Raw genomic sequence first — 16,503 nt, 5'->3', positions numbered from 1 at the left:
CAATAACTTAATTGAGTAATTACAATTTATGTCTGGCACATTTTTTTTTCTTCGTTCCCGTTCACGATTCACTTACCTTTATTTAAAAGCTCTCCACATGGTGGTGATTTTAATCACTGTGCGGTAATTGGTATAAACCTTTTGCCACGTAATAAATTTTAATTCGAATGTTACATTTCGAAACTCCGTAGGAACCATTTATGGCGAGTCTCTCGAGGTGAAGTCTATTCTTTTAAACGCTTCTTTGCTCTTATAAGTTATAAGTTACACTAATTATTTTCCTTTTTTTGAATTACCTGTGAATTTGAAAGCACTTTACTTGGGGTGATTTTAATAACTGTGCGGTAATTGGTGAAATATCTTTTACTTGATCATAAAATGTTGATATCAAATTTTTTTTTGGCGGAACTTCTAAGGAACCGTTAAAATGGCAAATTGCTGCAGGTGAAATAAATTCCTGGCTAATATTTTGTCTGTTTGTATTTTACTCTTAAATTAATTAACAGACGATTTGCAATTTAATTTTCCTTGCTTGGGAAAGAAATCAAATGAACAAAATCATTCAAACAAACCAGTTCCAATTCAGATGAATATTGAGAAGATCTTAAACTGCAGATCAGATTTTATCAAAATAAAATTAACAAGCCAAACAGTTTGTATTCTTTCAAATCAAAATGATACGAAAATTGGGTTTTTGAACAAATAGGTGGTTATACTTCAGTTATCTTCCGAATAACTGAACAGTGTGAAACTTTGAATAATTGGCTATTTTTTGAAAATACAGGTGGTGCGAAAAGTTTGCAAAATTTCAAAATTTACAAAATTTTATCGACTCAATACTTTATTTATCTGTGGGTATCAAAGAGTACAAGAAAAATCGCAATATGTAATATCCCTCATCAAAAACATTACACATCGTTGTGTAACTTTACCCGCTTCCAGGCACGTTTTTCTTAAATATAAACGCGGTTCCTTTCCAGTCAAAACTATATTCAGAACTCTGAAAGTGGCCCTTAGTAAAAGAAAGAAAGGTTTCCTTTTGTTTACTCATCAGGAAGCGGTAAGGATTTTACGTCAAATGAGGAAAAAACATACGAGATTATCAGTGATTGGCATAAAATATGATCGATTGTCAATACATGCTCATTTTTCTTGTTTACTGTTGAGGAGGAACAAACTGGTAAGAATTTAGCTCTAGATTCAAAGAAACGCAGGAAAAATTATATCAAATTTATATATATATATATATATATATATATACACACACACATATGTATATAATTGAAATCAAATACATACATATATATATATATATATATTATTGAAATGAAATTGGTGGGGGAAATGACTTTAGCAGAAAAAAAAAACCTGTCTGAAATGATTAGAAAATTTGCAGAGATTCAAGGTAGTTGGCGCAAACAAAAAAGAAAAGGCTTACGTTGTTGAAACATGCTGTCACCACATAAAATTTTTTGTTTTGTCGACTTATATCATCATGTATCATTAACGATTTTGAACGCCACAGTGTTTCGTTTGCCCGCCGTACGACTTAGGACGCTATCGTTCAATCACCATTTGAATTCGGGCGCTCTTGTCCGATTTCGGACGCTTTTGTGCAATTTTGTAGGCAAGTGACTATCGCCTGAGATAACTGTAAACGGCGGATTTGAATTTGATATATTTTAGCATTGTTTTAACGATGTACAGTAGCGCGATTAATGTCGTTGTTATGGCAAGATACGGAAGCAACAAACCCTGTCCGCGACGAAATTAAAAAAAACTAATTCATGCGCAATAGAAGGCCTTCAACTTAAATCTCCAACCTCGTTCTTAGGGTCTTCTCCTTTCCTCCCTCCTAAGAGGAGGATGAGTAAGGGCCCTGGAAACGAGGTCATACAATCTCCAGCCCGGGGTCATTTCGGCTTGTCAGCGCCGAAATAACCTAGGCTCGACATTACATCCTCTGCGCAAAGAGACAACAAAACTTTTTAATTATCACTGTTCGGCATTTCATGTGCGCTTCTGTTATAAACAATCTGAAACTGAAGACTGTTAAAAAGGCCCTGTAGGAAAATCAGAATACCATCACATGATCATATCTTAACAGAAAACATTACATGTGAACAAAAGATTAAATTTGAATCTAACCAAGAGCGCTAGCTGACTATAACCTATAACCTATAATATCTGCAGAAAAGATTGCATGCTGACTACAGTCCATTAGTATGAATTTACTCAAGACGTGATTTCTTCTAGCCATCGATTTTTTTCTCTTTTTTTTCACGTAAGGTGATGCTGAACAAAGCAAATAGGTTCGTAAGATTTTGAAAACAACTCAAGGTTAATGACGTCTTAACAATCCAGAAGTTCGGGGAGGAGCGCAGGCTCATTTTCGATCAGCGGCTGATCATCCAACCAAGATATTTAGCAACTTAAAAAATACCGCGTAAGAGTTGTGCGCTGTTCAAGATTGCATTTTTTTTTCTAACACAAATCTTATCTCCAGTCATTCCGGCCGACCGTGGAGGATTCAAAAGTAATCATGAGCTGGGTAGGCTTTGCATGTTGCTAGTTTTGCTTCAAGATCAAGGATTTTATCCTCATCCGAAGTAATAAACACACTCTGCAACCAGATGGCCAAATTTTAATTGAGACCATGGACTCCAAGTTGAAAATCTGCATTTGCGATAGAACCCTGACTGGCTCATCGTGTTGTGTCCTCGGTTTGGAAAGACATGTAACTCCAACGAACATTTCCTCTCTCTCCTGAGGGGTATAAGCACGTTTAAGTGGAACTAGATGTTGTCAGGCAACCTGAAACGGAAATCTAGAAGAAGTTACTCACTAACAAATGGCACTCCACCAGAAGATGGACAAATATATTCCGGATCAATATCAGTGTCTGGGCAACTGCCCACCTTCCCCTCCCCTAACTCAACGACAGTCAGTTGACAACAAGTTAAGGTTAATGTTGGGTTAGGGGAGGGGTAAGTGGGCAGTTGCCCAGATACTGATATTGATCCTATATTCCTACGCACTATTTTCTCTCGCCCTATCGTACAATCTTGAAAAAACGACTGCTCGCCTGTAAGAGGGCCTCAATGTAATTAACTGCTTGCTGTAAAAAGGCCAAAAATTTAGCTGTTAGGCGTAAAAATTGACAAATTTCAATCGTCAGTCGTAAGAAAAGTTAACTTTAAAAAAAAGTTCTCGTTACCACAATTAATAGAATTAACCGTCAGCCGTAAATTGGCCAAATTTTAACCGTTAGCGGTAAAAGCCATCATCTCATTGAGATGCTCAAAGTTATGTCAGTTTGCGTGAGAGTATTGGCCGTTTGCGCGTCCCAATCTTCTGAGGAACACTCGGGCAGGAGGTGCCCTCCTTATATCAGGGTACTGAGGCGAGGATACTGCTGAAATCTCAGGCTAATGGAATGTAATACTTGCTTGTCCTGTCAACCCGTCTCTGTGGTTTACAGACCCTGGCAACGTTATATCGTAGTTAAAAGCTTTAGAAAACCATCTAAAAAATCGTGACCACAGCCCTTAATTGAATGTCCTTGGGTTGCAATTTGCTCAAGGGTTTGTACGCATTCGGCACACTTGAGCCGGCTTCTAAAAAAATGGATACAGTTGGAAAATAAACCAAATTCTTGACAATCTTATCTCCTTTGTATTTTCCGCAGTATTTAGGATAATGGGCTGAGTCTTAGCTTAGACTTTTTGTCGACTCATGCACCCATATACAATATTGTGTACATTCAAAAGCACTTCAGGCCAGTTTTTCCTTTTTTAGACCTCGTGCCTGAAGTGCATTACTCAGCGGGAACAACCTCCAAGCGAGTCTTCAAGCTAGTATAAACAAGTCAAGTATAAACTTAGTCCAGGAGAACTTTAAAAAGCTCAAAATATTTCTATTTTAGGGAATATGCCTTAATTTCAGAGCCAGGAGGTCAAATGAAGGAATGCTTGTTTGCGCGCTTTCTACAGTTGCCCTCTTAGTCGTCACTTGACTGATCATTCCTCGATCGAAATTAATTTTAATTGCTATTTATAATTTCTTGACATTTATGGACTATTTTTATCTCAAGGTGTAAGTTATCTAAATTTGGTAAGGGTTGGGAAAATATTTACATTTTTTTGAGGAGTTTTGTTCGGTTCGCAGAACAATTTTTTACATTCAAAAAGAACACACCTATTAGATTTTGAGATTAGTTCTTTAGTTAGGGTTTTAACTAACTCGTAACCAGAAGATTAGACAAAAGTTCAAAGCACTCTTTAGCTGGGAAGCATGGGAGTCATTTACCGAAATAAGTGTGGGTATGAAACTACATTTTTAAGGAACTATAGTAGAGCTAATATGTTCACCAAGTGTTGTTGTTTTTTTGGTATTTTGAAGCGTTTGAACACCAAAATACTGTAAAGGATTGCCAACAGTGATTCCTTCTCATAAAACGCCTTTTCACTGATTTAAATGTTGGAAAAATTGAGACTTCAGGGGATAAACAAGCATTTCGTTTGTTTTGTAGCTTTTCTATAAGCTTACTCACGTGTGATGATGACAGTTTCTGATAGTTGGTTCCATTATCTACCAATTCAGAGGAGTGAGAGGGATTTACGTCATCACAGGAGAATCTGACGTCCCCCACAGCGCCGGTCAAGGCCAGCAACAACACGTGGTTGAGCGGCTGTAAGTGAACCTTACGAGTTTGTTTTGCTCATTCCTTAACCTTTGTATCAGCTTGTAGTAAACAAGGCCGGCTGATCAATAAAAGTTACAAATTTACGCCGACGACTGAGTGGAAAGCACTTATATCTGCTGTTTCATAATCACTTTTAAGACTCATTAATCAAGTAAGCTGTATCGGAAGATGTTACAAGCCAATATATTTATAAGAACTCAGAGGACGGCGACACATCATAAAAGCAACTCGCTTGATCAAATTTTTCATTGAAGGCGGAGAACTGCTGCCGTCAGAATTAGTTGGTGAAAACGTAAAAAACGCCGCCCATCTAAACTGCCATTTACGCCTCAGAAGATACACAGGTAAGCATTTGCCGGTGACAATTCCGTTGAAATCAAATCATTTATAGTTGATATGAATCGTGTGGGCGCAGTTGTTTGTTAAACTTTGACAAATGAATTGAAAAATCGTTTCTGCAGAAGTATTGTTTGTATCAGCGCAGATTCACCCATGGCAAGAGCGGTGCGAATCTCAAATCGGCGCACTTTACTCAAAGTAAAGCAAACTTTTCAAGGTTATTTTCTTGAAAAAAGAAATAAGTTTAACAAAAAAATATTTATCAAAGCTTTTGTGTCAACGTTTGAATGGTTCGCCTCAAGAAGTTAACCGCGCTTCAAGGGGTTCTTTCCTGGCTCTTAAAGTCCTTTTAAGAAGTTTGTAAACAGCTGTATAATTTTGAGTACGTTACTCTTCTGGGATTTAAACTTTTCAGTAGTTATTGTAGAAGGATTTTACTTTCAATGGATTGGTTTAAAATTGGAAAGATCATTTCGGCTGGAACAATATCAGAAAATGGAAAGTAGGTAAAACCTCTTCGGAATTTATCGGGCTTCGCTAATGATGTAAACTGCACGAGTTAACGAAATAAATCAGTAGTAGGCTTATTTTACTTCTGACTACATAGCTCTATGTTCAAATGACCACACAGAAGCGAATGAAACCGGATGACTGATGTTTCAAAGAGCATAAATCTAATGCGGACTGTTCCTATAGCTTTGAAGCTTTCCCTTTGGAATACTCCAAAGAATTCCAATCGTGTAGAAATATGGAATCCTCAATAAAATTCCTGTAAGCGGTCATTCCACTTCAAATATAAAGAAAGTGATTCTATCGATATTGGTCGACAAAGTTTTCAGTCGAAAAGGCTTATTCTGAAACATTTGGAAAGTTTGCCTCGCCGTAAAGTTACAGTGCGCATTGAACGAATTGAGGTGCAAAGAAATAAATGTAAGATAAGACAAAACTATCCAGTAATTTATTAGAGTTCTGGCGAAGTGCCAACTCACTCCTTAATCCTTCCTATTTACCTCTACAATTGTTGTAAACCACTTCACAACTGCTGTTGAGCAATATTGAGACACCAAGTTCATCCAATATTTCAATACGCACGCAAGTCGGGGCAAAATTTATCTAGGGTACGTATATACACAAATATATCTTTTGAAAGCGTCACATGACTAGTTTCTCCCGGAGCCTATCAGTTTTATCAGTTTCAACAGTTTTCAGGAAGTCAATATTCTGCCCTATCAAAATTGTCACATCTAACTAAATTTCGTATGGCGCTAAGCTGTATTTGTTTGTTTACTGAATCATTAAGCTTATTATCAAACAAAAATTAACATCACGGGATATTCGCTTATGTAGCCCTTTAGCGGTGTCAAGAAGGCAAAAGTCAAAGTGAACCGACAATGTGGCGGTCTTTTTGGTCGCCGAGAATGCAGAGAGTCTGGGGACGAGCTCTATAGTTACCGTGGCTAATTACTTCACACTGGTTTCTCCTTATATTTGTTAATGCCTGTAAAACTATTCTGTTTAGCATAGAAAGAATAATAGTGACGTCAGCGTTTACAAAATTTAAGTTTAGACTCGAACCAGACCTTCCACGTCAAAGTGGCGTCATATATTAGATCTTCTGCACGATGGCGTCATATACTGAAAACTCACCCCCCTCTCTCCCCCAGCTTCGTTCGCATTTCAATCTTAGTGAATCTTGGCCGCTTTCTTGTTGTAAACGTGTGACGACTTTTTTAATTTTTGGTGTCTTGGGATTACTCCCTAATAAAAGTTCATCCGTCTGCACCTTGGAGGTGAAACTGTGTATTCTGACGTAAACATGCAGAAGGCCTATTGAGATGTGGGAACAAGATGAACTTATGACACTTGGGATTATCTTTTTAAATGGGGTCAGCGTTGTCAAGTGAACGCCCTCAGGCTTATGGCTTTATCAATTCTCTTTAACCTTCTGCTGGACATTGTATTGATTCTGTAGGGAGAAGTTACGCTAGTCATCACTGGAGTGAAAGCATTAATAATTTCTCTCTTACTTCCAGATTTAATCAGCGATGTCTGTAAAGTGGTTTGTTCTCACTTTCATGCTAGTGATCTTTTGCTCGAAAATTAATCACGCCGGAGCAAAGAGCGATCGAAAGCTGATGAAAGTTGCTCGAAAAAAATCTCTTGAAACTCTCCAACATGCCTCCAATCTAAAGACAAGCTGGTGCATGGCTACAGATATCGAACAATCTATTCAAGAGGAGGGCTGCGAAACGAAAGTCATTCAGAACAAAGCATGTGTCGGCCAGTGTTTTTCATACTACTCACCTGGAACTTTCCCTATGAGGTCTGCAAGAAGAAGGACAAAGTACTGCTATTTCTGCAAACCTTCTTTAAAAAGCTGGACCAAAGTGAGTCTGGAATGTCCTGGAAAGGAGCACAATCAAGTGGACAAGCTGGTGGAAGTGATATACGCGTGCTCGTGCAGGAAATGCTCGAAAGGCCCAAAAAGTTCAGAAAACTCATCAAGATGAGATTTAGCAAGATTTTGATTAATCTGATAAGTATGAGTGAGAAATTTGATAGTTTAAAGTTTCGGTGACAGGTCGCTTTCTAGAAATTTTCAAAGGCAGGAAATCGCGGAAAAGGAGAGATTGAGTGTGATTTTATGAAAGGTTTTTTTTGACGGGGATGGGGATAGGGGTGGGGAGGCGAAAATTGGGAGATTAGACAGGATAAGACCGATCACCAGAACCTATTTTACCATTTGTTTATGCAATATCAATGGTCGTGGATGAACAATTCTATATAAACCACTAATTTATAATGGTAATAGGACCGAGTGGAGTCCAGTTCGATCTGTAATCATACGATCATACGATTAATTAGTAAACTTGGACAACAGCGCAGCGGGAGTCCAATTTGTCAGACGAGTATGATTACAAACAGAATTGGAAGACAAAAAGTCCTGTTACCAAGTAATCATAACCGTTACAATTTCCGAAAACAACACATACATTTAGGTCAAATATCTCGGGTAGAGACGATGTCTAAAATAAAAAAAGTTTCTCCATTTTGGAAATTCCTCTGTTTTCTTTTTTTAGGATGAGTAGTTGTTGCTATGGCTATTGTTATAATTTCTGCGATTGGTAAATTTTGGCTGGGTGGACTTGGTAGCATGATTGGCTACTTCAACTGTCCTAGTACAGCCAACTGTCCGATTACAGCTCTACAGAATGATAAGTGAAAAATAAAGCAGCTAATGCATCAATCACATTTGAGGAAACTGCAATGGTTATGATTAAAGCTACAATATTAATACAGACATGCAAAGTAATGCTAGGTCAAATTGTAAATATAACCAGCACTAAGTGGATAAACAAACACATGAATGAACAAATAAACAACAGTTATCGATCAAGTGCCCGGATTTTTTTATTATTATTTGGAAGCTGTCATTGTCATCATCACTCTAATTATGATAATTATTTATACTCTTTTACCAACAAGATACCAAGAGCGTGAATTATTCTCTTGTGGCCAGTTTATGACTATTAATCGAGTTTACACCGACACACAGCAGGGCATGTGCGAGGGGATCAATTCTGGCCGGCCGTGCGCCAATTTACCGCGCAAAATTTCAAAACAAAACGTAAGAAAAAACTGCTGCCTCGCTACATAAGTGAAAGAAAATTGACATGCTTATGGAAATCTGTGGAAGGCCTGATAAAAGAAGGAAAAAATATATAAAACTCGAGACTTTCCGAACCCAAATTTTATCCACGCACGCGCCCTCTTATAGTCCCAATCCGTTCCTTAATCAAAAACTACCGGTATTTGAATTAACTTCTTTTGATGGGGAGAAGTTCAGACCTTGATACATCTGCGCGTAAAGGCGACCTATTGACATGAAATAAGTTGAAAAAAAAAAAAAAGCATTGCTTGAGTACACCCAGCTGCCGGGAAAGCCGAGATCTCGGCTCCGAGCAGCGATTCTTTTGGCCAGCGCTAAAGGTCAATGTTCTCTGGCGAAAGCGATTTTTAATTGCCTCGTGCCCTGTGGACTAGTCTTCTCTGGATGCGCCTAGGAGACGGGACTGGTTGACTCAGCAAGCTGTTCTCTCCAGGACGAATGGGATTGAAAATGAGGATGAAGTTCTCCTTGCGTCAGGTCCGGTGCCAGCTTCGTCATGTACAAGTATTTTAATGGTGATTTATACTAAGCTTATTCGTATCTTCAAGAAAGGCCCTTGGAAATAAGATATACAGGACTATAAAAATAGAAAGCAATCCGCGGTCTTTCTAGCAAGTCCGCGCCAGTTTTGTCTCGTTTTAAAAACGAGGATTCGCTTGATTTTGATTGGCTACAGTGAGAAAGCGCGAAATTTGATGACGTTAATAACTAATCGAACCTCGTCGCTCAATTTGGAATCCGCCATAGTTTCTGATCGCGTCTTCTCTTCGTGTCGCTTTGCTCTTCGAAAATGGCTACTGACGGTCAAGGCTACCAAACGTTTTCACCTGATGAAGGTCGAGCTGTAGTAATCGGCCTCTCAAAAGCACATTATAGAAGGGATACATCCCTTGTATATTGTTTAGAAGTGCTTGAAAATGGGGAAGTCACTGGATTTCCATTTCGATTGCACAACGAGGATGGACGTTATATTTGGGAAAACGAACAGCTCCGACACAGAAGTATTACCCAGGGATCCCTCATCACCTTCAAGAGAAGACCAAGTTGGCGTTTTATCAACCCTTGCTACACTGAGAATACCGGAAAGAGCTTGGTGAGTAATATTTTGTAAATGAACTGCCTGTGATGTGTGACGCTTCTGTAAGTAGATATTACCCTAACGTTTGGCCAACGTTTGAGTGTAAAAGCATCGGTATTTAGGCCACAGTTCTCTTTCATTGAACGCAAGATGTCATCATTTCGCCACAGTACAATCCTTGAATTATTATTCCGTCTGCTGGGGAGGTGCTCGTGAAACTAAGGTAAACAAAACCCACGCGAACCAAAAACCAATCTGTACGAAGCATAGACGACAGAGTTTTGTTTTCTGAATGGCTTTTGGCAAAGATTTCTGTAAAACCCCATAGTTTCTTATGTATGCAGTACTTAGATAAACGAAAACAGGGGCGAAACAATGGATTTTTTGTCCCTTTGCAACTACAGTAGTTGAAGTATGGGGCTGTATGGAAATCTCTCCATTATACTGTTTTGCTGAAACTTAATTGCCCCCTTGTAAGTTTGTTACCTTCCATTGTGTCACCATTATGACTGGTTTGCCCCATGCTTTGTTTCTTGGATGAATTTCACTAATTGACTGAGGGTAGCAGGCATTCATCTTCAATGTTAACACAACAGGGGCTTAATATGTGCTCATAAAGTGGATTTAACTCTACAGCAAAAGTGTTGTAAAGTCAAGCATTCACTATGACTTTGTGGGTCCCATCTGTTTAAGTGAATTTTTTTAGTACTGTGTTGTGTGATGAAGTTTTGAACTGACTCAAGTTATCATGAATAAATCCATCTTATACCAGTTTTACTTTATTTTCTGTTTACAGGGTATCAATACAATTCTTTCTCAACTACAATTTGGTAGTTCAGGTTATAAAGCAGTTGTCTATCAAGGGATTGCAGAGGGCTTTCCTACTGGTAAAATTGAAAATTTGAAGATCTATCAAGATGTTGAAGATGGACCCAGTCCTGCTTGTGCCCTCATCAGTGTGAAAGAGGCAACACTTGAGGACAGAAAAATCAAATTTAAAACCCTATTAGATGAGGAATGTTTTTTGAAGAACAACTGCCGGAACAATGGGGGAGGTGGTGTTGAGGAGCTTCCATTACCTGTCCAGGTTTCTTTGTCCAATCAGGGTGTTAGTAATTGTGTTCTGCTGGTCGAATTTGGAAGTAGACTTGATTCAGAATCCTGGGATTCTGACCGACACTATGCTGTGTGTGAAGCAGTCTTGATTAGCCAACCAGGCCCATTTGCCCTTGGAAGAAGACAAGACAGTTCTGGTGGAATTTTGGCTGGTATATAAGTAATTTTTCTTTCATATGTACAAGTTGATATGAAATGTTTTAGAGTGGTTTATCATGGAAAATCTTATGACTCATTTTAATTTTCTCAGTTCACTCTTCAGCCCAAAGGCAAGTATATGAAGAGGATAAGGAGTAAAAATTGTAATAGAAGGAAGAATGTAAAACAAACAGTTCAAACCAAGATACATTCATTTAAAAGGTTAATGCCTGCTCAAGGCTGTGTGGATCATACAATAAATAACCTAATTTTGTTGCAATATTGGTTGAAACTAAGAAACAAGCTCAGAGAAGGGGTCAACCCCCAACAAAGCTTTAATGCAAAATTAGTTCTGCCAGGAAAAAACTGCCAATGCTAAATACAACAACTATCTATGGGTGGTTGTAAGTATTACTACCCAATCAATCCAAGAGGGCATTGAGCAAAAGAAAACAATGATGCTTTTATGAACATCAGGTTTTATTTCCTTTGAAATAATTTGGCATATGGCTTGATGTACTTGGTGTATCTCGGAATATCAGAGCTAATTGCAATTATAAATGATTAACCCTTTGTTTCACCTCAAAAATTTGTGGTGCTATTGCCCTTGAGAATTCCAAGAGAGCTACAATGTATTAAGTGAAAGGCACATGATTTATATTTTTATTTCTTTGAATGTTTTTGCTAGGGTCCTCTCTTCTTAAAAGTTATGAAATGAACAGAAACCCTCGAGGGAAGTGTATCATCATAAATAACTCAGAATTCCAGGATGAAGCCTACAATCGCCCTGGTGCTGAGTTTGATGAACAAGCCCTGGAAGCCCTCTTTGAGTACCTCTCATTTGATGTGGAAATCTACCAAAATCTTGACTCACGTGATATGAGAGATCTTGTAAGGACCATAGCAAGTGAGAATCACAGTGAATCTGATGCTGTCTTTGTCATTGTAATGTCCCACGGAGGAGACCATGATACTGTCTTAGGTGTGGATCAAAGAAATATAACTGTTGAAGAAATGATGTCCGAATTTAAAGCTGCAAGGTGCAAAACACTTGAAGGAAAACCCAAGGTGTTTATTTTTCAAGTCTGTAGGGGTTCTTCCTCAGAATTTCTGGAGCACGAGAGACGTCATACTGACAACACTGTGAGTAAGCTTCATGGTGACTCCACCCTCTCAAGAGGGACAAGCCCACAAGAAGCTGATTTTTTATTGGCCTTTGCAACTACCCCTGGGTATTATTCCTACAGAGATGAAGATCACGGTACACCATTCATTCAGGTGAGTATGAAAATGTTTATTTATGCTTTTTATTGTTGTTGTTGTTGTTGTTATCATCATCATTATTATTATTATTAGCAGCTTTTTGTTTCTGTAATTTCTAAGGCCTGGTCCTCCTGCATACTGGGTATTTTACTGTTATGATCAGCTAAGAGGATATTTTTTTTTGGTAAAGATTTTGGTGTCATTATTGGAGAGGTAATCCTACATAAATCACTCAACGCTGTCATTCTTAAGCTGCGTATTTGCCAGTTCTTTCCTGACTGCTACATATCACTGACATGATAATTTGCCTTTGTATCAAGAAAGTACCTTCCCAGTTGATAATTTCTAATTCTCACTGCTACTTAGGTGCCAATGTGTTGATATTGTAAGGAGATATTATGCACTCATCAATTCTTTTTAAGTCCAGTAGTTATGGACCGAAGCTTTTTAGAACTGGGAGGGCCCTCAAATGTCAATAGGGGCAACAACTAATCTTTAACTTTGGTCCTGATCAGACTCTTGTGGAAGTTCTTAGAAAACATCACCAGGAGAGCCATCTGACAGAGATGTTGCCAGAGGTAACCAGATGTGTGGTTGAAAAAGCCGAAAGAGATGGTTTGCAGAGTTACATTCAAGTTCCGTGTTACAGCAACTCGCTGAGGGCCAAGCTTTATCTCTGAGAGGATAATTTCACAAATTGCAAAGCAGAGAGCTAATTGATCTACTCATCAGCATACCACTCAGTAAATTCTTCTTTGTTGGGCAAAGACTGATCATTTTTGCAAAGGTATAATGTGTTTATGAGGTATCGTTGTATGAACTTAGAGTTCTTCAACTTTTAAGTATCAGATATTAGAGTGAAGATTTTCATTTCTTTCAAGCCAGAAATTAGCAGTTATTAGTATTTTTTAAGAACAAAAGTCTTACATGTAAACTTTATATTTTAGTCACATAGTTTTAGGAAATTTATTATTCCTAATGCACACACAAAAAACTACTTTGTAAGACTTTAGGTTAGTATTGTCTTTACCAGTCAGGCAATAAAAAATGCTCAAGTTTGAAGTGCATGGGATAGACCAAGCAGTGTACTGATAGTTCCTTATTAAAAGAGAAAAGTTTTTTTGTGGTATAGTTTACTGTAGTCTGAGTAATAGACTGTGCATAATTTAGTTATTTGTAACACTTTTGGCCATAACATGATATGAAATTAGATCAAATACAGTAATTGTTTCGACATTTTGTTATCTTTCATTAAGGTTATGATCCCATAATGGACACACCATGATTTAAATATAGTATTATGTTGGTTTTGGTTAACACAATTTGTTTGAGTTGCTAATGAATTCGTTGATTGAGCATTTCCTTAGAACTTTCCAGTGGTTTGCCTCTGTATATTTTTTCTCATTTTCGTTGTAAAGTGAATCTGCCGGGTGTCTCTATTTAGTGCTGTGATATAACTGAACAAGTAATAAACTTTGAAAAAATTATGTATTGCTCCCTGTTAATGCTTTGCTGTTCGTACAGAAAATTGTGAAATTTACATCCCATATACTGCTATCTTCTCGAACAGAGAAGCATGTACTTTGAAAACGAGACAATCACCAATACTCGATATGACGCCGACTCCCGAATATAAATAAAGGTAGGTATCTCACACTTAGTGACTGACTGATGTATGTGGGATGTATAGACACCGTTGTGGTCTGTTTGTCGTGCAAAAATTAATTTTTTGGGTGGTCAACTTGTCGAAGTTAAATTATTTTAATCCTGACTAAAAAAGTCGCACTTCATCTTTAAGGTATGTGAACGATTTTTCCTTTCCTTTTTTTTTTCTTCTTCTAAGCGATAACAGCAACAACATCTTACTCATAGTCGTCGATTTAAATCTACGGCATAGTCTTTTGTATCAGTTGAAAAGTGTGAAGAACAAAGAAAAGGAAACAATCTTTCATGAATCGCCATGTCACGCTATGTGAAAATCAGTAGTCACGCGATTAATGAAGGTCATAACCAAATCTAATTGGATGAACGCCTGACCACGTGCACGTTTAGAAGAAGTGATAGATGTCAATAACTTTCTAAACATCTAGAGTTTATTAGAAGGCATGACTGTAGTCCATCCGAGTTGTAGCTGAGCAAGAAAAAAGGTGAGAAAGATAGGCTTCGTTATTAATTTGAAACATTTGGGAATGATTTAGTGATACGAGTCGTCAATTGATCGCCTTCAACGAAGGCTCTATCAATACTCTTTTATACGCTCTATGAACGCGGAAGTATATTTTGAATTTCCTACCAAACATTTGTAGAAATGTTATGCATCATATAAAGTATATTTCACGTCGGATTGGACTCTTTAAAAAACTGAGCGCTCAAATCGAACAAGATTATTTTCTGCATTTCTGTATGGGTTGAAATAAGCACCGTGCAATGACATATCTAAAATATCCAACAACTACAGCTATTCTGTCGATTACTTTTTGTGATTCCTGTTTCGACCTCTTGTCGTTGCCATAACGATCGGTTCACACTTTTCGACTTGTATTTGTAGGCTCGTTAGATTGAGCAGCATTACTCTTTGCAGCAACATCATGACAAATAACGCCGTAGTTTGAGCAGCCATCGAGAGCACGCGAAAATTTCGCAAGGCACAATTTAGTTATTCGACCCAGTAGTCGGAATTTCATTTATTTAAGGCTCATTCTTAACTGACTGGGAGATTGATTATTGACTGCTTCATGACTGAAGTCTTTGGTTCCCGATGTCTTGGCGAGTTTAAGTGCCCCCTGCGCTGAATAGGAAGAAGATCATCAATTATAAGACTTGTTGGACTTGGTCATCAGGATGACGTCAGACCTCTCTGTTCTCGAAAATTCTTCATTGTTTCGATTGCTTGTTGAACAGAGGAGCGAGGGACGGGGGGGGAGGGGTGGTTGCTCTATCTGCATCTAGTGACATCCTCGTGCCTGATGACAAGACATGTAAGGCGTAGCATGCTCGTGGAAGTTTGACGTCACAGATCACATGTACGTTGTTAAAATGGCTTAATTAGGAGTGCTATCTATTTCTCTTTAGCTCGTAAATAACCAGCGGTGAAACTTGTCCCTGTTTGTCATTAAAGAATCGATTTATACCTCTATGGTGAGCTTTCATCAGAGGATCCTTTACTTAATTACAGATCTGAGAGGCTGAATTTGTTTTAACCCAGTTATATAGAGCGCAAAATAAAAAGTAACCTGTATGTAACAAAGAAATAACTTGACTGAGAAGTAGCAGGAGAATTGGTTGCCGTCAAAACTGTGATGCGTAATTATGCAAACGTTCATGGCCTTGTAAGTAAACCTACAGTAGCTAAAACGGTATGATGAAGTCCCGGAAGTAAACGTTAGGCTGTAATGAATTGTTTCTAAAGCTATACGGTTAATTTTGTACTAAAAAAAACATCTAGTGATTTGACCAACCTCTTAGAATCTTGTCACGTCAACTTCCAAAGTCACGCGAAGACGTAATGGCTTCTGACTGGATGAAAAAGCCTTATCACATGGGCGTTCGAGAGAGTTGACCAACTTAAGTTGATTTCTGGGTAGTCAACATGTCGAAGTTTAATTATTTTAATCCTGACTAAAAGAATCGCTCTTAATCTTCCTAAAGGTATGTGAAAGATTTTCCTTTCTTTTTTTCAAGCGATAACAGCAACAACATGTTATTAAACAGTCGATTTAATATTTAGGGCATAGTCTTTTGTATCAGTTGAAAAGTGTGAAGAACAAAGTAAAGGAAAAAACCTTCCATTAAACGCCATACTCAACAGCGGCGTTCTGTTATGTCACGCTATGTGAAAATCAGTAGTCACGCGATTAATGACATGATAACCAAATCTAATTGGATGAATGCTTGACCACGTGCACGTTCAGAAGAAGTAATCGATCTCAATAACTTTCTAAAAGTTTTTTTAGAGTTTATTGGACGGCATGACTGTACTCGATCAGAGTTGTAGCTGAGTATGAAAAAAGGTGAGAAAGAAACGGTTAGCTGTTAATTTGAAACAATTGGGAATGATTTAGTAATACAAATTGTCGATTGTTCACCTTCAACGAACGCTCTATTAACACTCTTAACAACATATGCTCTATGAACGCGGAAGTATATTTTGAATTTCCTAGCCAACATTTTTAGAAATGTTATCCATTAGATAAA

The 16,503-nt window shown here is 37.9% G+C and overlaps 2 protein-coding genes across 6 annotated transcripts in view; both read left to right on the top strand.

Annotated features, from left to right (window-relative positions):
• Positions 1–9,347: 9,347 nt before the first annotated feature.
• LOC131798490 (uncharacterized) lies at positions 9,348–13,796 on the top strand. The gene is made up of 4 exons (XM_059116141.2): positions 9,348–9,807; positions 10,589–11,060; positions 11,735–12,324; positions 12,825–13,796. Exons 1-4 carry the CDS (start codon positions 9,505–9,507, stop codon positions 12,987–12,989), a joined length of 1,530 nt encoding a protein of 509 aa, XP_058972124.2. The 5' UTR covers positions 9,348–9,504; the 3' UTR covers positions 12,990–13,796.
• Positions 13,797–14,352: 556 nt separating this feature from the next.
• LOC131798463 (uncharacterized) overlaps positions 14,353–16,503 on the top strand; it is a 51,546-nt gene continuing 49,395 nt past the window's right edge. Inside the window, exon 1 of one of the 5 annotated variants that reach the window (XM_066171952.1) lies at positions 14,353–14,456. The gene's annotated coding sequence lies outside the window, so the exon portion shown is untranslated. Of the gene's footprint in view, positions 14,457–16,252; positions 16,320–16,503 lie in introns of those variants that run through there. The other 4 variants (XM_066171953.1, XM_066171951.1, XM_066171959.1 and 1 more) reach the window with 4 other exon arrangements.

The sequence above is a fragment of the Pocillopora verrucosa genome, chromosome 9 (assembly GCF_036669915.1).
Source record: "Pocillopora verrucosa isolate sample1 chromosome 9, ASM3666991v2, whole genome shotgun sequence".
Taxonomy (NCBI): Eukaryota; Metazoa; Cnidaria; class Anthozoa; order Scleractinia; family Pocilloporidae; genus Pocillopora; species Pocillopora verrucosa.
Note: the sequence above shows the minus strand (reverse complement) of the source record. Positions and strands in the feature narration are given on the sequence as shown.

Coding starts and splice junctions, on each gene's coding strand:
- LOC131798490 (XM_059116141.2), top strand. CDS start 9,505: ATGGCTACTGACGGTCAAGGCTACCAAACGTTTTCACCTGATGAAGGT. Junction 9,808..10,588: donor AGAATACCGGAAAGAGCTTG/GTGAGTAATATT, acceptor TTCTGTTTACAG/GGTATCAATACAATTCTTTC. Junction 11,061..11,734: donor TTCTGGTGGAATTTTGGCTG/GTATATAAGTAA, acceptor TGTTTTTGCTAG/GGTCCTCTCTTCTTAAAAGT.